This window comes from Phoenix dactylifera, chromosome 4 (genome assembly GCF_009389715.1).
Source record: "Phoenix dactylifera cultivar Barhee BC4 chromosome 4, palm_55x_up_171113_PBpolish2nd_filt_p, whole genome shotgun sequence".
NCBI lineage: Eukaryota > Viridiplantae > Streptophyta > Magnoliopsida > Arecales > Arecaceae > Phoenix > Phoenix dactylifera.
Window position 1 is genome coordinate 32,186,453 of NC_052395.1, and position 22,424 is coordinate 32,208,876.

The 22,424-nt window shown below is 37.6% G+C and overlaps 1 protein-coding gene across 3 annotated transcripts; it reads left to right on the forward strand.

Moving 5' to 3' along the window:
- On the forward strand, positions 1-16,395 carry LOC103718221. 3 transcript variants are annotated; one of them, XM_008806934.4, is made up of 7 exons: positions 20-284; positions 2,805-5,063; positions 5,166-5,247; positions 5,429-5,495; positions 15,278-15,463; positions 15,592-15,652; positions 15,736-16,395. In XM_008806934.4, the coding sequence occupies exons 1-7, from the start codon at positions 260-262 to the stop codon at positions 15,906-15,908; spliced, it is 2,853 nt and encodes a 950-aa protein (XP_008805156.2). In that variant the 5' UTR covers positions 20-259; the 3' UTR covers positions 15,909-16,395. The 3 variants fall into 3 exon arrangements, 2 of the variants coding, with proteins under 2 accessions (XP_008805156.2, XP_008805157.2); XM_008806935.4 differs by having other exon boundaries at positions 23-428; XR_005511798.1 differs by lacking the exons at positions 5,166-5,247; positions 15,736-16,395 and having other exon boundaries at positions 1-284.
- The last annotated feature ends 6,029 nt before the right edge of the window (positions 16,396-22,424 follow it).

The following is a 22,424-nucleotide window of genomic DNA, read 5'->3' on the forward strand; positions in this document are numbered from 1 at the left end:
TTCCCGTTTCCCGAACATAAACAAAACCAAGCATTACTCAAGAAGGGAACGGATTCCCTGTTTCACATCCTTTGTCTACTTCGAGGGGAACACTTTTACTAAACAGAGGGAAAGGGAAGAAGTTTAGGCGACGGAGCTGGTTTCGCTCTGCTCGCCGGTCGCCAGACAAAAACCCAAAACGGAAAATTCCTTCCGAATAAAAAGAGAGTAAGAAAGAACGAAGAGGAAGGAGCGAAGAAAGAGAGAGAACGAGAAAAGAATGGGGAAACGAAGCCCGGCCTCAGGTTCGTTTCGCCTAGTCCTTCTCCACGCTCTATAATTTTTCATCTAGGTTAGGCGATCAAATTCTGTAGATCTTGAATCTGTCCGAGACCGCTGTGAGGAGTGGAATCCACTGGGATTTGATCGGTATCTGAAACTCTCGTTTGGTACGATTTCTTGGAGGAATGCTGCTGATTGCGATATTTCTCGTTTCGTTTTTTGCTGATTATTTTTTTTTAAAGTTTTTCCTTTCGTGGTGTTTGTTCTTGATTCGATTCGCGATGAGATGCTAAGTGGAAATCGATGTTTTCAGCTGAGTGGGTGTTTTGGTTGAGTGATGATAATATGAATTTGATGTTTTCTGGTTATTTTTGTTGAGTTGGTTGGTGGTTTTTTTCTGTGGTGTTGGTTTGATTTCATGGCCTGCTGTTCTTGTTGATGAGTTAGGGTTTTAGCTGGTAAGATACATGCAATCCTTTTTCATATGTTTTATATAATTGGATAAGTATTTACTTAATGATATCTTATGAGCAGAATTTTCTAATTTTAGCTGAATTGACTTTTTGAACAATCTGAGTTAGTATTTTACCAAAAAAAAAAATCAATCTTGGTTAGTAGATATGGAGTGACCTTCACTTTTAGTATATATCTATTCTTCAAACATGGTGATGTTAGCTACTATTAAACAATTAAATGGAGAAGATTAGCCATATCCATGTAATAGAGTTCTTTTGTGCAAATTCTAGACTACAATAAAGCAATCAGTGTTCCTCTGGCTTGTTTGAATACCAGAAATTCATGATAGGTAGCATAGTTGATATGAGTCTCCATGCCAATTCTCTGTGGCCCTCACTGTGCTTCCGGGCCATGTGGTGCACATGATCTGTACTCGGTGCTGTTCTGCTGTTCGGGTCACTGGCACGTGGCACAAGCATGCCTGCCACAGTGAAAAATAACTCGGTTTATACAAGAACAATGACCATTAATTATGTCGGGGAACGATGCCACAAAATTGGGAGGGAATTGATTGGGTCTATGTTGATTATGGAAAGACTTACCTAAAAGTTTGTGGAGCTGCAGAATTTTGGTACATAAGAAGTAAAGTTTTTGTAATGATATTATAGTGGCGAAGTACGGAGAATAATAAAGAATTTGGAGGTTTATGTACGACAAGAAACATCTTTTAGAAAATGAATTTGGAAGATTGATTACAAATTAGCTATGGTAATAAGATATAAAGCTGAAATTGACGTAAAACATGAACAGGGTCAGCGATTATGGTTAGTAATAACTGTGGGTACCAACAAGTCAAGACAAGCTGACAAGTCTGCTGCTCAGGTTTGACTTTTTACGTTAAAGGAGTATTCAGTCTTGAGCTGAGCTTGCAATCATGTCTTTAAGCTTGACTTGTTTGTGATCCGAACTGAGTTTGAACAAGCTTCTTATTGAGCTGAGCCGAGCTTCTTTCCTTCTTCTCAAGCTGAATTGTTCAGGCTTGGCTCAATGAGCCAAGCTTTAAAAAGAATTGAGCCAAGCTTTAAAAAGATTTTCAAGCTTTTCTAGTCTCATAGTCGAATCAAGCTCGAACGAGCCAGTCATAAAGAAAAGCCTGAGCTGTTCATGAACATCTCAGTTCATTTTCAGCCCTAATAACATAGGTAGGGCGAATAATCTGGAGGCATGACCGTTTATAATAAAAATGTTAGAAGCCTATTTGAGAAACAGTACTAGGTTTTTTGCAGAATTGTGAATAAGTTGTAACAGAGCATACTCAATATGAATTTGTAGAATAATATTCATAATCATGGTTTGCCATACCGGTCCAGCCTGGGACCGGTACCAGATCAGCGTGAAATCCGGTGTCGGTAGCTTATCGTTGGAGAACTGTTATGGAACCGATAAGGAACCGGTACAGACCGGTACGAGATCGGTACGTATCGGTTTGGGCCACCATCGGTACGCCGACCGGTACCGGTACGGCGGACCTTGTTCATAACTGACCCAAGATAACTGATTGAAGGCTTTTTTGATAAAGTACAGTTCTCTTCCATGTTTTTTCTTTCTTTCTGTTTTTTTTGTTGAATATTTGTCTTGTTTTCTACACGCATAATATTCTTATCCATCCAAATTCAGTTTATGTGAAAAACTTCATAGTTTTGTTCCCCAGTCTTGATCACCTGATAATCTAATATAAAGTATCTCACAAGTAGAACTGTATGAATAATATATGATTTGCATTCTGTATTTCAATCACCTGTAATGCATGAAACCATGGGTATACTTATTTTATACTGTAATATGAAATGTATTCACTTCGTGTTCCATATGTTTGGTTGGTAGATGCCTGCATAATGGAGGTAGAATCAGTTACTAATTTTGTGGTGTACTGTGATCTGATAGATCTTTCCATGAAACTCCATCACAGTCCAAGATTAATATCTGGACTCCTTTTTTATGCTCTGTTCATATATTGACTTAAGTGCTTATATTGTAAGCTTTTTTTCCCATTCAAAGAGGTTCATAAAATTGGATTCAAACTGCAGGAGATCGACCAAGTCAAGGGGAGTGCAAGAGGAAATGTGGGAAGCATAATTTGTCATCTGAAGACCATACTGATGCACTGGCAAACAAAGATTTGAGAAATTTATCAGAGAGTGATATGGAGAAGGAAAAGTATGTCTTTTTGTCCAAGTTCAACAATGCTGGGGAAAAGGACCTTCAAACTACTAAAATTGTCTTGACAGAAAAAGGCAAAGAATATGCTGTACCAATTGACAGTCCTCTGTCTCAGAAAGGTGAACTTGTTTTGGAAATGGTTGAGAATCATACAGAAGTCTGTGTGGAACAGAAAGAAATAATGATGAAGCAGGAAAATAGTGCAAATGAAACTGAACCTAGCCAAAGAATGCCTGGTGAATTAACCTCTTGTGTTGTACAAGAAGACATTGCTCCAGTTTTTGAAACTGATGAAGCTAACAAAGTGAATAAGAACCTTAAGGGAGCATCCTTTAGTATGTCAATAGTTACAAAGGAAAGTGATGTTTCAATGATTGTAGGCTCTAGTGATGAGAAAAGACCTGAATTATCTTTCAAAGAGGATTCAAACTCTTCACTGCAAAATGTTCAAGACCATTCTTCTGCTGATGTTACAGCTTTATTGGATATCGTGGATATGGACTCCACAATGAAGAATGACAGGAAAGCATCCGGTAATAACAATTTTAATCCATTAGTCGGTAGGAATGTTGATAGTTTGACAGAGGATTTAAACATGGCTTCAGTGAAGACCAGCATGGTGTCTGGAATAAGTTCAAACTCACATGGTGTGAATGTCACTTATACAAAGAGAAATAAAAGTGCCACTTCAGAGGAGAAAAGTGTCTCTTTCGGCACCTTTGAATCTACTCAAAAGAATGGCAGTAGCCCCTTGTCTCAGGTTGCTGAAAATAATAATTTTGCTTGTAGCTCTGTATCACTGGAAAATGCAGGTTCAGATACAGTGTACAAGAACGACACTGAAGCATCGGTCGGTGGCTATCTGGTATTACTGACGAGGAAAGAAAGTTCATCAAAGAACAAAGATGATAATATGGTGAAGATGTGGGACATGCTACCTAACATTGATTCGAAATCCAACATGTTTTCTGAGATTAATTCAGTTCCCGAGCTTGCTAATAACAATGATTCAGTATTAAAGGAACGCAGTACAGGAGATGCATTTGCTGATGCAAATAAGAGCAACATGTTCACCGAGAATTCAGTTTCTGAAGTTGTTAGAAACAGTGATTCAAGTGAGTGTCAAAAATTGAAACAGAAGGTGGAGGAAAAGGTTTTTGACTGTTCTCAGTTTAACATAGAAGTTGATCAGGATGGTCCTCCTGTAACCACTTTAGTCTTGGTAGAAGTGGACAGATTTAATGTTGATGATTTCATCGAAAACAACCAAATCCTGGATGTTGTTGTAAAAACTAATGGTTCAGAAATGAGTGCAGGTGAGGTTTCATCAAGTGGGGATCACTTTGTCCCTGAGGTAGCTTCAAACTCATACCATGCAGAAGCTTCCAGAACCTCAGTAGAAGTTTTTGCATGTGGTGATGCTGATGGTTCTGATAGGGATCCTGTATCAGATGTAGAAAGAACAGTCAGGGAATTGAATGTAAGACAACCTATACATGCAGACCAAGAATCTGACAGTGTACCAAGACAGAAGAATGAGAATTTGTTGGATGACTTTCGAAAGGCTCCAGAGGGCTGTCTCATTTCTTCAGGAAAAAATCTGAAGATACTTCCTTCTGATAGCAAAGAGGGAGTAAGCTTGCCTCCTCCAATTAGAGGTGTCATAGAGAATTCTAGTTCTTTTGATCTACCAAGCAAACCAAAATTGGATTCATCCCATGAAAAAGGTTCTAATTTCTCACTCCAAATAAGAGAGAAAGTTCTCATGGATGACTCCCATCTGAATTATCCTGTTATAACTGGAGCTGGATCAGAGAATGTGAAAGTGGCTACTTGCCAACATAATGCTTCAAACTTTGCATACAATCATGGAGAAACAACTAATGATCAGGAGAAAGAAGTGGCATCTTCATCAATAAGATATGCTATAGAGGATGTCACCTCTTTAGGTGTAACCAAGGACCAAGATGAGGAAACAAAAGCAGGGACGATGCCACTTGAGGGGGCATTAGTAAATCGTACCGGTAAAAAGCTTCTTGTCCTTGATTTGAATGGATTGCTTGCTGATGTTAATTCAGATTATCGGAATATTCGTAAAGCACATAAAAGGGTTGGGGGCAAAGCAGGTTTGACATTTTACACAGTCCTTTAAACTTTTAATGATAAATTTGTCAGAGAATGCTTCTACTTCATAAGTACTGATGGATAATGTTATGTTTTGGACCCAGTATTCAAAAGACCTTTCTGCGACGATTTTCTGAAGTTTTGCTTTGAGAAATTTGATATAGGTGTCTGGTCATCAAGGAAAAAGTATGCCTTTGAATTAGTTCTTGCTTCATGCTTGTTTTCCTTCTTTCTTTATTCATTATTGTCTTTGTTATATGGTATCTTTTTTAGACATTAGCTTTCATGCTTTTGGTGTTTTGAAGTTCTATTTAGGTGCCGCTGAATAGTATATTGTGGTCATATCCCTTTATTGCACCTTCTGCAGATATAACGTTGATGCTTTGGTTGATTTTCTTGTGGGAAATCTGAAACATAATCTATTATTTTCTTGGGTAAGTGATCTTGAGACTACATTTATCATGACAAGTTTATATATCCTTTTTGACTTATTTAATAATGCATGATATGTTGGTCACATCCAGAATCTTGATTTTTTTTTTTAGATATTGTCTTTGTAGTCAATAATAACTTATCCGGCCCATAGACTGGTCTAAAATCAGCTCCCTGCTAGCGGCAAATACCAGCTTTTACTGAATTATTTCATCTATATTTAGAATTGACCATCTTCATTCTGCATCTTCCATTAATCATCAAAGCTTCACTTACAATTTGATTGCAAGTTCTAACTGAATACATGCATAAGTGCAGTTATATATATGAAATAATGCATGCATGATGTACACACTCAAAATAATGACAACCAAAACCAAGCCCAATTTTGTCAAGATGATGTCAACTTTGAAGAGTAACTCCAAATTGAGAGTGCTTCAGAACTGGTAGTTGGTTTCAAAGTCACAAGGTAGCAAAAAGAAAGGATATGGATGCAATAGGTTAAAAACTTGTGGAAATATGCTGGCTAATAGATTGTGATAGGTCTCAGTACGAGAGTCACAAGTAAAATAGATAGATAGCTCCGCTTAGGGAAGGAGCAAAGTCCACGATTACAATCAAGTTTTCTCCACCTTCAACAACTACAGACTCCTACTATAAATAAGCAACTACAATACGTAATAACAACTTCCTATTCTAATGGTAACAGACTTTCTATTCTCATGGAACACCACTCTCTAACAGTAACATAAACGTTAACATGACCCAGTCCTCACGTTCCTCACGTTCTTCATGCCTGGTCTTCCCCATCTCCCACTCCCTTAGCTGTTGCCTTGCCCTTCTGCCTCCGTATCTCCCTGCTAACCACATGGTCCCCGAAATATCTGGGGTTGAGGTGCTGTGGCCTATCAATTCCTCCCCCCTTAGCAGGAACCTTGTCCTTAAGGTTCAGCTTCGGAAACCGCTCCTTCAGCTGATAAATATTTTTTCAAGTTGCATCTTTGGCTGGTAAATACTTCCATCGGACCAAAGCTTCAATAAAATACTTTGCACCATGCTTAACCCACCGATAATCCATGATCTCTTGGGGCTAATATCTGATCTCTTCGTCTTCTGCAAAGGGCGGTGGAGCTGCACACACCTGGCTGCCCTCGCCACCAACCTTCTTGAGCAATGCCACATGGCACACAAGATGTATTTTTGCATGGGCAAGATGTTCCAACCTATAGGCAATGGTCCCCACTCGCTGTAAAATTTTATATGGCCCAAAGAACTTATTTGTGAGCTTCTGGTGAACTCTCCTGAATAGTGCACACTGAGGATATGGGGGCAACTTAAAAAATACCCAGTCTCCCACATTGAACTTGACCTTTTTCTGTTTTTATATCTATTGCTTCATCTAATTTTGCGCCTTCTCCAAGTTGCTTTTTAGCTATTTCAACAGCTTATCTCGCTGCTGCAACTCACGGTCACCTCTGCTACGGCCGATGTACTTGTGAGATAGTTGATGATCGTGGGAGGAGCTCGCCTATAGAGCGCCTGAAACGGCGTCATTCTTGTTGACTGATGGAATGTGGTATTATACCAATACCCAGCCCATGTGAGGCACTTATTCCATTTCTTCGGATATTGGCTAGAGAAACATTGCAAGTATTGTTCGACACATCGGTTAACCACTTCCGTTTGCCCATCGGATTATGGGTGGTACGTCGTGCTCATTTTAAGCTTGGAACCCTGCAATTTAAAAAATTCTTGCCAAAAAGCACTCATAAACAAAGAGTCTCGATCACTTACAATAGTTATAGGCATGCCGTGCAACTTGGCTATATACTCTACGAACAGTTCAACAACTCGCTTGGCGGTGAAGGGATGCGACAATGGTAGAAAATGTGCATATTTTGTAAGCCGATCGACCACGACTAGTATTGTTTCCTTACCCTCAAACCTTGGAAGCCCCTTCACAAAATCCATTGAGATGTCCTCCCATACCTGAGCCGGAATTGGAAGCGGTTGTAACAGCCCTGTTGGTGATTGTGCTTCACTTTTATTTCTCTGACAAACCAGGTATTTAGCTACAAAATCCTGCACGTCCTTCTTCATACCCACCTAAAAGAAAGTCTGGTTCAATCTCTTGAATGTTCGAAGTACACCCGAACGCCCACCAATTTTACTCCCATGGAACTCCTCTCACAATGATTGCTTCATAGAATTATTCAGTGGAAGCCAGACTCGACCCTTGTGGAAAAGGATGCCAACTTTGAGCTGAAACTTTGGATCTTCTTCTAATTGGATGCCAATTTGGGCCAATTTTTGCTGGTTGAATGGGTCACGAGCCTGTTCATTTTTCACATCAGCCCATAGAGTCAATTCTCTCCCACTGATGGACTCAATTGCATTTAAATTGGGGCTACGACTTAATGCATCTGGTGCCGAATTTTGCTTGTCGGGTCTGTAGATAATTTCATACGCGTATCCCATGAGCTTTGTCAGCCACTTCTGTTGTTCAGGGGTTGTGACCTGCTGCTCCAATAAGAATCGAAGACTCTTCTAATTCGTAAGAATTTGAAAGTGTCGACCCAACAAATATGGCCTCCATAACCGTATTTCCTCAATAATGGCCAGCATTTCTTTTGCATACGTTGACCATCCTCTCTTAGTTGGGCTAATTATCTTGCTCATAAATGCTAATGGCCTCCCCTTTTGACTGAGCACTGCTCCTACCCCCAAGTCTGATGCATCTGTTTCCACTACAAAAGTTTCTGCAAAGTTTGGCATGGCTAAAATGGGTGTACTAGTCATCGCCTTTTTCAACTGCTGAAAAGCTTGGCCAGCTTGGGGTCCCCAACTAAACTACTTTTTTTCAATAAGGCTGTTAAAGGTACAGCTAATATCCCATAATTCTTCACAAATTTATAGTAGTACCCAATTAGCCCAAGGAAGCCTCTCAATTCGGTGATGGTTCTTGGCGTGGGCCATTTGACCATTGCTTCTATTTTTGAAGCTCTGATTAGGGAAGGAGCAAAGTCCATGATTACAATCAACTGAATCAAGTTTTCTCCACCCCCAACAACTACAGAATCCTGCTATAAATAATTAACTACAACATGTAATAACAACTTCCTATTCTAATGGTAACAAACTTCCAATTCTCATGGAACACCACTCTCTAATGGTAACATAAACGTTAACATGACCCAGTCCTCACGTTCCTCATGTTCTTCATGCCTGGTCTTCCCCATCGCCCACTCTCGTAACTGTTGCCTTGCCCTTCTGCCTCCGTATGTCCTTGCTAACCACATGGTCCCCGAAATATCTAGGGTTGAGGTGTCGAATAGTTTGTGGCCTGTCAGAATGACAATGCTTAAGACCTAAAGTTTGCATTAAGCAAGTGATGAAGGATTTATGAAAGTAGAGTCAGCTTGTGTGAAGGCTTGGAGAAAAACATTCAAATCTATGAAGAAGCTGTAAGTTGAGACAGTAAGAGAATGGACAAAAGTGCAACAACGTGCTAAATAATGGGTATGCACCAAATTAATCCAATGAGGCACTAAAAGGACCCTCCTCGTCAAGAGCCATTGGGAAGGTTGAGCGAATAATGTGTCACGGTTGAGTGAATGACTATCTAGAGGTTTGAATAACATAAGAAGGCAAAAATAACAAGAACGACAATTAACCTGATAATGCTAAATCTGCAGCTGTGTTTGAGATGCAGCATAACAAGAAATGACATGCCTAGATTGTATGTCTTTGAAGATAATCGTAAAATAGACTAACTTAATGAAGTTTAGGATCAATGTATCCTGCAAGGGGAGATTTAGGCCCTGTTTGGGGGAGCTTTTGGAGGGCCAAAAAGTACTTTCTGGCCCTCCAAAAGTACTTTTAGATAAAAAATGGTGTTTGGTAAAATTTTCGGAAAGCTGTTTCAGCTTTTGCGGGAAGCTGAAAACAACTTTTGGGGAGAAGCTCCAATTTGGAGCTTTCCAAAAATGCTGTTTTCAGCTTTGTTGGGAAGCTATTTTTGGACCAAAATATCTCCATTTAAATCTCACTTTTTTTCCTAAAATCCTCATCCCACCTCTTTCTCTCTCACCCATATTATATTTTATTATGTTCTGTTGTATAATACTTGTAATGTCCTTTATGGTCATTTTGCCACACAAAAGTACTTTCTTAGTTTGTTTACTAAATACATGTTAAAGTGCCACAACATTTTACAAATATAGTTACCAAACTGCAAACAGCTTTTTATAAATGCTTTGCTTTAGACAGCTTTACTTCCAACAGCTCTACTTCCAAAAGCTCTACTACTAACAGCTTCCCCAAACAGGGCTTTAGATTCCACAGAAGTCATTAGTCTTGACATAGATGGTGATGAAAGAAAAGGAGAAGAAAAACCTTTTATAAGTAACTGCAGTGAATTGTGGTAATTGGCTAAGGACTTGCTCTTTTAGCAGAAAACCACAAATTTAATCAAGGAATCTGGAGAGCGGAATTAACAAAAAGGTCTGCAGGAGAAAGCCATAGTCTGCAGGAAGCAACATAATAAGGATGCAGTTCGTATTCTTGATTGAACCTTGTCAATTGCTGTGTTCAGTTTGTGATTAACATTTTTGAATCCTTTTGAGTATCAATTTCTAATGCATTTGGCTAAAGTTAGAGCCGCTAAATGAAAGGGCTCATGTTGATTTCATCAAAGAATCCTTAAGAGGGTCTAATGATTCTCCTGATGTTCCTGTAGCCATATCTCTACCATGTCAAAGAAAATGGTGGCCAATTGCATACTGGCCGTGCTGGCAAAATAATGGTAGTGCTACTAACATACTAATCCTAGTTAAGGTGTGCTTTCTTCTAGCTAAATGGACGTTCATGATCCATTTGAGTTTATTCTCTTGATGAATGGAACTTCATGGGGTTATGACCACAAGAAAATTATCAAGTCCAGTAGCAAAACCAGATGTCAGACACAAATTCGAGCTGCTGATTTAAAGTGGTTTCTTTGTGTTCCTGTAGCAAAAATGGAGGAAGAAAAGATACTCTTCTCAGATCAAGAAAGAACAGACAAAAGACTGCAAAAGAGAAGGGGCTTAAAAAAATAATCAAAAGGAGAGTCTATCATGCTCTCGACCTATCTGAGGAGTGAGCTTGCAGTCACAAGCTTCAAGAAGAGGAAAGGTTCATGAGGGGTTTGACTTTTGCTTGGGGGGGGGGGTCTCCTTACACAAACCTAAGTTCAAGTTTCAGCTCCTTGAAGAATGTTTGGCAGACCTCCGTAGTTCGTCAGAACCTAGCAGTTACTTTAGCTGACTATGGCAATTAGATCACTTGATTCTGTTAGCCGAACAAACTCATTGAAAGGTACAATTGGAAGTGGAATTTTGTGGTATTGTAGCCCCATGTAGAGATTCATATGGATGGATGGAATACTCATGACAGGTCTTCAAAGCTTTCATGAAGATTTTAGGTCCACAGACCATTAAGTCCATGATTCATAATAGAACGCGCACATGCACAACATGCTAAATATGTCCTACTTGTATAATATTAAAAGCTAGTTGTTGCTGCTTTTTCATTCTGTAGCATTAAGTTAGAGAAGTAAGGAAGCAATCTGCTTAAAGGTTCAAGTCATAATAAAACTCTACAAAAACTTTGTGATGCATTGCAGTGAAGACAGAACATGTTGAAAAGATAACTTTATCCTCAAGAGTTTGCTTAACCTAACAGGGAAACTATAGTAGGTTGTTCTTTTTGTCTTTAATCATCTTCTTAGTATCAAGGCTTTTTTTCTGATAAGATGCTGAAGAAAGAAGTTTGATTACTATTGATGGTTTAGGATGATCATAATTACTTTTTTCATTGTTACACCAAATCTTATATGAATTTTGATGTACAATTTATTTACAAAATCATGTAATATTAAGGAAAACACATGCACAGAAGTATGAAGATACAAATGTTGTTTTCCAAGTATATATTAGGGTTTGTTTGGTTGAAATAAGGGGCCTTGATGGCAATTAGATTCCAAGTCATTGTAGAAATTTATGACATGATGGTTAGGCATTGTAACATAAACATATAATGCTCAAGGAATATTCTACCTCCCTCCTCGAGTTTTCTTGACTTAGTAATAAGTCTTTATAAACTTAGTTGGTCTTTGCACCATTCATCTTCTAAATAGATAGAGTCCATTGGTATGTTTTAGGAAATACACTAGAGTCCCTCCTCAACAACTTATTTTCATGCATATTTTGTTGAAATTGAAATTGAAGATCCAGCGAATAACCTTCCTTAAAACCAACAAGCCTATCTAAAGGCGCTGTTTGATTAAAGGTTCCATCGTAAGACCGCCATCAACCACTTATTTTTTTAGATTTCAGCAACCGACCAGAATGGAAAAAATCCTTAATGGCACCTTCATTAGTGACTCCACGGAGCTAAGGCCCTGTTTGGGAGAGCTTTTGGAGGGCTAGAAAGCACTTTCTGGCCCTCCAAAAGTACTTTTAGATGAAAAACTGTGTTTGGTAAATTTTTCAAAAAGCTGTTTCAGCTTTTGCGGGAAGCTGAAAACAGCTTTTGGGAGAAAGCTCCAATTTGGAGCTTTTGGGAGGAAGCTGTTTCAGCTTTTTCGGAAAGCTGTATTTTTGACAAAAATGCCCATATTAAAATAACATAATTACATAGTTTGTCCCTTTATAAACCTAAAAATCTGCTGGAGCCAAGAACCCTAGCCGTGAGACTCCCTTCCGTAAGAAAAGGTATTTTTCTTTTCAATTTTTGTATGCATCTCTTGAACCACATTTTAGAAGAAAAAATTTTTAATCATTTTCCATACCTTCCAAAATCAATCTATTGTTTTTTTTTTTTTTTATCATCAACCTCGCGGCCCACGCTAAGGTCCTCCTCGAGCGTGGACCACGAAGAAGAGCCCCTGGACCGCGGAAAATTATTTTATGGGAAATTATTATGGGAAATTATTTTATACTAATAATTATAATATTTTATATCTTTATTTTTGTATTATACTATAAATATAATATCATATTATATTATATCATAATACATTAATATGTTATGTTAAATAATTTAATATTATGTTATATTATGGAAAATTAATTTATACTAATAATTATAATATTTTATACCTTTATTTTTGTATTATACTATAAATATAATATCATATTATATTATATCATAATACATTAATATGTTATGTTAAATAATTTAATATTATGTTATATTATGAAAAATTAATTTATACTACTAATTATAATATTCTATACCTTTATTATTGTATTATACTATAAATATTATATTATATTACATTACATGATAATACATTAATATATTATTTTAAATAATTTAATATTATGTTATATTATGGAAAATTAATTTATAATAATAATTATAATATTTTATACCTTTATTATTGTATTATACTATAAATATTGTATTATATTACATTACATTATAATATATTAATATGTTATTTTAAATAATTTAATATTATGTTATATTATGAGAAATTAATTTATACTAATAATTATAATATTTTATACTTTTATTATTGTATTATACTATAAATATAATATATATTACATTATATCATAATACATTAATATGTTATGTTAAATAATTTAATATTATGTTATATTACCAAATATTAATTTACTCTAATAATTATATTACTATTATGCTATATTAACATAATATTATTTTATATTACAATAATATTATACTATATCGTATATTTATGTATTAATTTATGTTATGTTTTATTATGTTCTGTTGTATAATACTATGCAATGTCCTTTATGGTAATTTTGTTATACAAAAGTACTTTCTCAGTTTGTTTACCAAACACAAAACAAAGTACCACAGCACTTTACGAATATAGTTACCAAACAGCAAATAGCTTTTTATAACAGCTCTACTTCAGACAGCTCTACTTCCAACAGCTCTACTTCTAACAGCTCTATTGCCAACAGCTCCCCCAAACAGGGCCTAAAGCACTTTTTTATTATGAACTTTGAGCGATGTTGTGTTTTGATAAATTAGCTTGGATTGATAGAAATATCCTTTGGTTGTTTCACATTGGAGTTGGGCAAGCAATTTAACCATAATCCTTTTTTGAGGTAGCAGTTTAAGCATACTCAAAGATTGCTTTCTTTATAAAGATATACTTGGCAAAGTTCACTGATATTGTTTAAATGCAATCATAACTAAGATATATCTGAGAGTGATAATCAGCAATTCAGCAAGTGAAAAAATAAAGATGGATGCATCAGAAGTTCTACTTAAGGTTTGCTAAACAATCCTGAAGCGGGTAGTTCAGGATTCGCCAAGAACCGAGACGGTTTGGCAACTCAATTGGGTCCTTGGTCAACAATTGTCCGAACCGGGCTGAAATGTTTGGTTCCACCCGATTTCAAGTGGTATTGGGTTGTTCCAAAGCCAAATCGGGTTTGGTTCTTTTATAACCCTTTCCTCTCTTTCAATCCTTCTGATCTCTCATGACTCTTCTCCTCTCACGATTTCCCTCACTAGTGTTAGGGTCCCGTCGCCCCCATCATCATTGACAATGATGATGACAACCGCCGTTCCTCTCTTTCTATTCTCTCTCTCACCATGCCACCACCTCTCTCTCTCTCTCTTCCCCCTCACGACCATATTGTTGGTACTAGAAACAACAATAATAGGCATTGAGGGTTGGAGATCGCAGATCGCGGATTGGAAGTACGCTTGTCTCCTTCTTCCTCCCTCTCTCTACCTCTATCCCTCCCTCTCCCTCTTTTTCTTCCCCTCCCTCTCTCTTCCTCCTTCACCCTCTGCCTGGTTTTGATATGTCTCAGGTTGGTAAGTTCATTACGGTATTGACCTATTAACCGACTAGTATGATACTTGGTACTAGTTTGGCGAACCTTGATCCTAGGGTTGCTAAAGTTGTCTTCACGTCAAAATTCATTTAGAATGAGGTTTTTCTGGTTACTTTTGAACCATTTGAAGTTTGTATAAGCTAGGGTCCACTCTCTCAATCTTTAATGAGCCTTTGAAAGGAGATAATAGACTAATTGGATGGTAGGTGATAAACAAATAACAAAATGAATAATGAATAGAAGAAGGCTGTGTATTAGTCGTGAACTGAAACATATGCAAGCTTTTTTTCCCTCCTATGTGGATAATAATGTGAATATTTCTTTTTCTTTTTTAGGATCTTAGTTTTATATGTGATGTCTACCATCACCAAAATGAGTCCCAATGCTTATCTAGTGTTGTAAGAGGGAATTTTACAAGGTGCTGAGGGTATCATATGCCTATTTTTAAAATAAAAGGACAATAACCAAAAAAGTTTTAACCTTTAGGATGCCATTTAGTATATCTGAAATGTTATCAATTCTACCAATAGTGGATTGCAACAGCTAACCTCTGTGTATAATTGAAAAGTAATGTTCCAGATAATGGGGTGGGCTGTAAGTTTGAAGGTTCCATGTTATAGACAATCTTTAGGAACATATTCAAGGAGCGATCTTTCCCTCTTGTTTCTACCAAATTTCTCCATATACAGTTAATCTACTATTTAGGAGATATACGGTGTGCTGGTATAGAAAATCCAAGTCATATTTTATATTTGTAACATGAAGTAGACTGGATGAGGGTCGTGTAGTCTGAGTAATGTGAACGATTCATGTTATTGTACTTATCATGATTCCTTTCACATTATTTCACATATACCCTTCTAGATATTATGAATCACATGTTTTTTTAAATTATTTTACACAATCTTGTGCAGGATGAATCTAAATGCACTCATACTGGGTTTAAAACCATTGAGAACAAGCATAAGCCACTGGTGCTAAAGGAACTAAAGAAATTGTGGGACAAAGAGGAACAGGACCTTCCATGGGATAAAGGACGGTACTCACCATCAAATACATTGCTTGTGGACGACTCTCCTTACAAAGCCCTCTGCAATCCCGTAAGTAATCCATATGTGGTTTTCATAGTTGGCCTTATTGAACGAATCATAACACTTTAGCCATGTTTTAGTTCATTGGATGCTAACCATGGTACTCTTTTTTCCTCTTTCTTCCGTACATTTTTTAGCCATACACTGCTATTTTCCCTCGCCCTTATCATTTTGAGGATGTAGACGACAATTCTCTAGGTAAGCGATCTGCAGTATGTGCAGTTTTTAATGTTTTACTTGGCCATACGTATTTCGAAATTTAATCAGATATTCATGAGCAGGACCTGAAGGAGATCTTCATGTCTACTTAGAAGGGCTAGCAGTGGCTGATGATGTTCAACATTACATTCAAGAACACCCATTTGGCCAGGATGCTATAACAGATACTGATCCTTCCTGGAACTTCTACCTTCAGGTCGTTGAGACAATTGAGAAAACTTCAGTTGCAGCCTAATAATCATGATGATGTTTAAGTGTCCTTGCAGTGCTATATTTTTGAGAGATTGTAGGTCAATGGGCCACTTGTTTTTGGTTCCTATACCATAGATCATCTGGTGAGAGATGGTAAACTGATTCTGCTCAAGCATTGCTCAAACCGAATGAAAGACAGTGGTAACAGCTGCTGAGGATCTTTTCTTTTCTTTTCCTTTTTCACTTTACCTTTTTGGTGAAAGAGGCAAAAGCAATTTACTGACTATAGGAAGGCCAAATCTGTAGTATTTGACTGCTACAACAGCTCCGAAATTGGAAAAATCAACATTATGTTACAGGCTGTGGTTGATTTTCCTGTATTGAGAGAATCACAGCATCATTGTAATGAGTTTGACCACCAAGTTCTGTTGAATGGGGCAGTCTGTTGCAATCTAATTTCAGTTGTGTAAAACCGCAGCCACTTATTTATTCAGTAATTTCATACCAATGATCAAGTTGCAGAACAGAAATTTGTCTTTTCCTCTTTTCTACATCACTAGTAATTCTCTTCTTCTGTAAGGATTTTGAAGGCTGTCTATTGAGCCAAAGGTAGCCTGATGGTAAAATGTCTGGGGTTCTGTATATTGTTCTTGTTAGTCATTGCTGCATGTCATGTCATTTCATGAACTCGATCTTATTTCTGGCTTTTTTCTGTTCACAATAATTGTGAGCCATACATATCCATCAAGCCTTCAACGCTCATCATTGATGCTTTTTCATTGCTTGGATGTATTATGCTTCTTTAGTTAATTGGCCATTCATCGGCTGTCAACAGGCGGACACAAGTTTTGATCAGCAAAATTTGATTGGAGTTTGTATCGTAGCAAAATGATAAGTTTTCTGTGTGATTGAAAGTGCCAAGCTCTCTGTTTCGTCACAATCTGCTGTCGTCTTTGCTCCCAAGTGATGCTACCAACTAAACAAAGTAAGAAGATGTCTATGATACATCCTACAGCAATTAGCTGGAGAAGATGAGTTGGCGGCCTCTATTTCAAGCGCATCACGGAAGGTGAAATCATCGAGTTGATCCTACTGCAGGTTTTAGATGGCTCAGTTGCTTGGACTTGAATTATTTGACAGCAAAGTCAGCACCATCTTTGGGCTTTCCTGGTGGCAGCTTTCTGGTACAGCCATTGGCCTCTTGTTTCTTAGTCTGGAGATTCTTGGACCAGCATCAACCGTCAAACCTGTTGGAGATTCATGACAAACATCACCTTATCCTATACAAGCAGCACATGATATTTTGTTCCATGTACATGTGTTGTCGAAAGTGATTTGAGTACTGATTGAGATTTTAATCCATTGCCATGTACATATTATCTTAAAAGTGAGGAGTGGTAATCGAGATGTACCTAGTGAACTAAGTTTGTCATGATGTAAGAACAGATACCGAGATTGATAAAAAAACATGAGCTAATATCTCTTAAGAGCATACTGTACTAATTTCATATCATCCTGAGGAAGATACAGGCGTCAGCAGCGCAGGAAAAACACCTGGGAGGACCATTAGAGCTAAACAAATGAGATTCTGTTTGATAACAATGTAGATCAAGAGCAGCAAAATGGGGACCAATTCTGCTTCCTTGAGTCACTTGTTAGTTTAATGCCTGACGACATGATTAATTAAATTCAATTTGCCATGCGAGCAGACAAATGATCCATATGATCTAAAGTCAAATGCAAAGCGCACAATGTCTGCGGTCAGAATGCATGGATAGCTATGTTCTGCATGAAGAAAACTGAAGAATCTCTCGAAAATCCTTCGATCAAGAAGACTGGTTTTAAAACTGGTCTGGTATCAAGATCAACATTTTCTTCACAAGAAAGCCCCACTCAAGGCTCCCCATCAGCATGAAATGGATACAGTTAAAATGTCGCAATCCTTCCTACCATATCACATGGACCTTCACTTGCCTATGTCTCCAAACCACCACCAGTATAATGGGCTGAAGCAAAGGGACTGCCATCTCTTTCAGCTTCACATACACAAAGCAACCAGGATCTTTTGCAGTTAGAGGCAGTAATGCTGGCCATCTGCTTCAAGGACTCCATGATTGGGAGGATATCACATGTTCATTGAGGAAAGAGGGCCCTAGTAAACTGGCAATCTGCCCATCTCTCTTGGCCCACCCTCACATGATGTGAGGGCATTTTGGTTGGCAGTAATGATACACCTAGATGTTCTTCTGTGGATAAGGCTTAAGTTGGCATGATAGATGTTCTCCTGTGAACCAGAAGTTCTAATTATCTTCGAGTTGGGTGAGTGAGTTCCATATGTTGGGTTTCTATTTTGTCTGTCAATGTTACTTTTCCACCATGTTACATCTTTGTCATGCACATAAAAAGAGGAACAATGAAGTAGGCTTTGTAACATCAAGGGAAAGCTTAATCATTTTATTCTGTTTATCAGTCTAGGAAAACTATGTTGCTTATTGAGTGGGAGGCACCTTAAGTGGCAACCTTGATTGGATCTGAGGAGATTGAAAGATTCTTGCTGACCCGCTAAGCAAACCTTATTAACATGGAAAATCCCTGGTTTCATGGAATATATGGCTCAGTCAAAATAAAAGGGCCAAGGATCACAGAGGATCAAAAAGAGAAATCAAGACCACATTGACTCCAATTTGTTAATTATAAAAAGAGGTTACTCCTAAAGATATGCCCTAACATGTAACATCCTTGTCACATGGTGAACCAATATTTTGTGAAGAGAGCGGAGGGAGCCTCATCTCCTGCAGTGTTCAATTGCTTCAACATGACAACAGAGGTTATATAGATGGAATTTTTTTTTTCTATGTATAAATTCTATTTTCCCAAGAAAAAAGACCGACAAATTCCCAAATCTTATGACAACTTCCCATACTACTTATCTCATCTGAAGGGCAGATTTTTTTTTTTTCAAGAAAAAACAACAAACAAGTAAACTTTCACATGAATGTCAAAGAATTAATGTCAATTACCATGTCGATGGTTTGAAATAAAGAAGAAGAACAAGAACAAGAAGATCGACTGGCGTATTAGAAGTTAAACCCTAACCCAACAAGAATCTTGAAGTCCCTGTTATGTTGCATTTATCCAAATGAGAAAAACTCTCTTTCCCAATTTACAATGGAGCTAAATAGTGCTCAGTGAACTTATTTAGCAAGCAACCTTCATGGTATCATAAAAATTACGGAACTAAGGACCTGCAGTGAAACATATATCTAAGATGGTCAGTTCCTAGCTTGAGAGTGAATCATCATTGAAGTATGCATAAAAAGTCAAGGGGGCCGACATATGACATGTGGAACGCAGTCATTTTGCTTATCCATGGATCCACCTTTAGATCTCATTACAAGCCAAATGATAGACTTGGGGGCTTTGAACCCACCAATACCCAACCTTCTGACATCCCTTGGGCACATGGTGATTTGGTGGGGAAGCTTCTTTAGAAAAATTAGGACATCATGTGGCAATCTAGTTGTGCAAATGGTGGTTGTTTCTTGGAACATGGATGAGATGATTGTGCTGAATAAGTTGGTCCTCCCAAGGGCACCACCCCATGTGATCTTTCAACTTTATGCATGTGGTGGTGCATCCCTTATTCTTATCCCACATCTCAGCAACTCTACATTACCTTCCTAATAGGGCATCCATTATTCCCTCATAGGGGCATAACCTATAGATGCACACATGCATGTGGGCACATGCATCTATGTAATAGTTTTTAATGTTTAAATGATCCATAGACCTTTTTTTGGGGGAAATAATCTATAGACTACTGGGCTCAAGAATGAATTATAGGTAACACCTGCCTCCCTTACAGATAAGATAATGCCTCTTGCATCATTTCAAAGGCACTAGCAGCTACACAAAGCCAACGGCCACCTAGAATTTACAAGGAATTTTGCATGATCACATTAAAGAATTGATAGTGGGAGGACATATTTCTATTCATAAAATGCTTAATGTCAAAGTCTAGGAATATATAGACAAAGTTAGATATCATTCTCATCTCAAAAGTTACAAAAAGCACACTGGTAAGACAAAAGCGTATCATTCTCACTCCGAGGAGAATTTTATTAGAGTTATTTTAATTGGATGGTGAGGCTACCATCATTAATATATTTCATCTGCAATGTAACAGCTGTAATTTGAATTTAATAGTAAGTTTGGAGACTTCATACTCCCTGTGGGTGGGTCTTGAGTTGTCTGATGAGCTTGTGATGAGTGTCAGGAGATAATATATGAGGAGGTTGGTTTTGTGCTCTGGGAAGTCTCTGCAAGTTCAGTGCTTTCCCACTGTCTGCTTCCAATCTGCTTTACTTCCTCACTACCTCCACTTATGTTTTGCTGCCTCCCTTGCTCATTGTTTTACCACTGTGAATTTCCGATGATGATATGCCCTTTAAAAAGATTTACCAATTACCATTGTTTTACTGCCTCCCCTGCTCATGAAATATCTATAGGTCTTTTTCTTACAGCTGCTGTAACTTATTTCAGGTCTCCTCTTTCCTTTTAGTGAGCCTATCTGTATTTTGTTGTCTACTAGTATTGATATCAGTCTTTATTCTTATTTTTATTCTAAATAGGAAAGAAGGAGTCCTTTTTGGCCCATAATCCACCTTGATTACACAATAATATGAAAGCAAATTAGTTCAATTCTCTTCCTTAATAAGATGTTAGTTGGAGTTCATACAATGTTTTCACCTAAATTAAGGGGCAGCAATGGCCGGACTCAGGTTGTTTCCCATAATAATCCAAATACACTAATAAATAGTTGGATCAAATTTAATTAGAGTCATGAGATCCAAATCAATAACTAAAACCAATGAAAGCAGTAAGTTGTAAAACCAAAAGCAAGTTCACTTTGAGATCGGATTCAATTACGTCTCAAATCTTCCTCTATTCATACAGGGCTATAGGATTTATATCTGAGTTGTTGGATCGATGTGAAGTGGTATCATCGGCCTTTGTCGCTAAAGTTACTGAAAATAACTATATGCCACATTCTGCAGGACTATTTTGTGACCACAGTAGCCATTTATATCGTACTAACTGGCAAGCAGTTTGGTGTAAATGCGATCTTCTTACAATGTGGTCCAATTCACAGTTGCCAAAAAAACTCCTTGCATGAAAGGGAACAGCTCGCATCCTCCATGAACTCATTCTCATTGTCTCATTGCAGACCGCACTATATGTATTCCAAAGCAAGACTGAGCTTAATATAAAGCATGCATGGTCCTTCATGCAGAATGGTAGGGACCATAAGGGATTTCATCCTAAGATTCTTTTGCAATCAAAGCCATGTTTTTTTTTTTTTTTTAATGAAAATAATCAAAGCCATGTAAGCATGCCCAGTGCTTCATGTCTTTCTGAGTTTGCAAAAAGAGTGAGGATTTATGTCCAAAACTAATATTTTCATGCAGGGTTGCATTAACATGGAAAAATGGATTGGAAGCGACATTTCCATCGAGCAACCAAAGCACATTAGACAAGGTTGGATGGTTATGCAGCCATTCGAGCCTATGTACATACTTCTGCAATGATCATTTATTTATCATTACATTTTTTACATTGGCAAAGATTTTTTTTTTAAAAAAAAAAAACACTGTAGTTCAGAAATACATGCCTTTCTTGGTAGAGCCTATCAATCCTTCATGGGTGTAACTTCTTGGTGTCATTTTTGGTAGATTACTTCTTGGTGTACTTTGACAACTAGTTTTACCACATATCCAATTCAATATTCCTATCTTTCCAAAATTCAATTTTTTTCGAACCTAAAGTGAACTTGTGCTTAAAATCACCCCACGTTGCACAACATTGTAAAACACACATGAATCATCAAACTTTATCTCCACTCTACAGCTGAATAGATATGAAGCATGTAATCATTATATTTTTATTTTTAATCAAATTTGGTGGGCTTTACCCTCCCCTTCCATCACAAAAAATAAAGAAAAAAAAAGATCACACATCTCCATTTTACCATTTCCATATCCTAATGGTATGTTGTTCAATCTTTTTACTTAATTCCTATGGTCTTATTGTGAGGACCCGTGCGGGCGTGTGTTTAGTCCCACATCGGTTATTCGCTGGGTAGATCTTGGGTACTAATACAGAATCAAGGAACCCAAATAATACCTTTCGGCTAGCCATTTTGGATGAGGTCCTGGATTGTTACAAATGGTATCAGAGCGGACCCAGCCCATAACCTATATGGACTAGGGGACACTACAGCACGGATCCATTGGAGCTGACTACGGGCCAATCGTGGTGTTTGTGATTAGATTTGAATAGATTTAAACCCTTAGCCTGACGAGGACGTCAGGGCTTGAACGGGAGGAGTATGTGAGGACGTGTGTTTAGTCCCACATCGGTTATTCGCTGGATAAATCTTGGGTACTAATACAGGATCAAGGAATCCAAATAATACCTTCCGGCTAGCCATGTTGGATGAGGTCTTGGGTTGTTATACTTATAGTCCTTTGGATCCAAATAAACATATTTAAAAAAATAA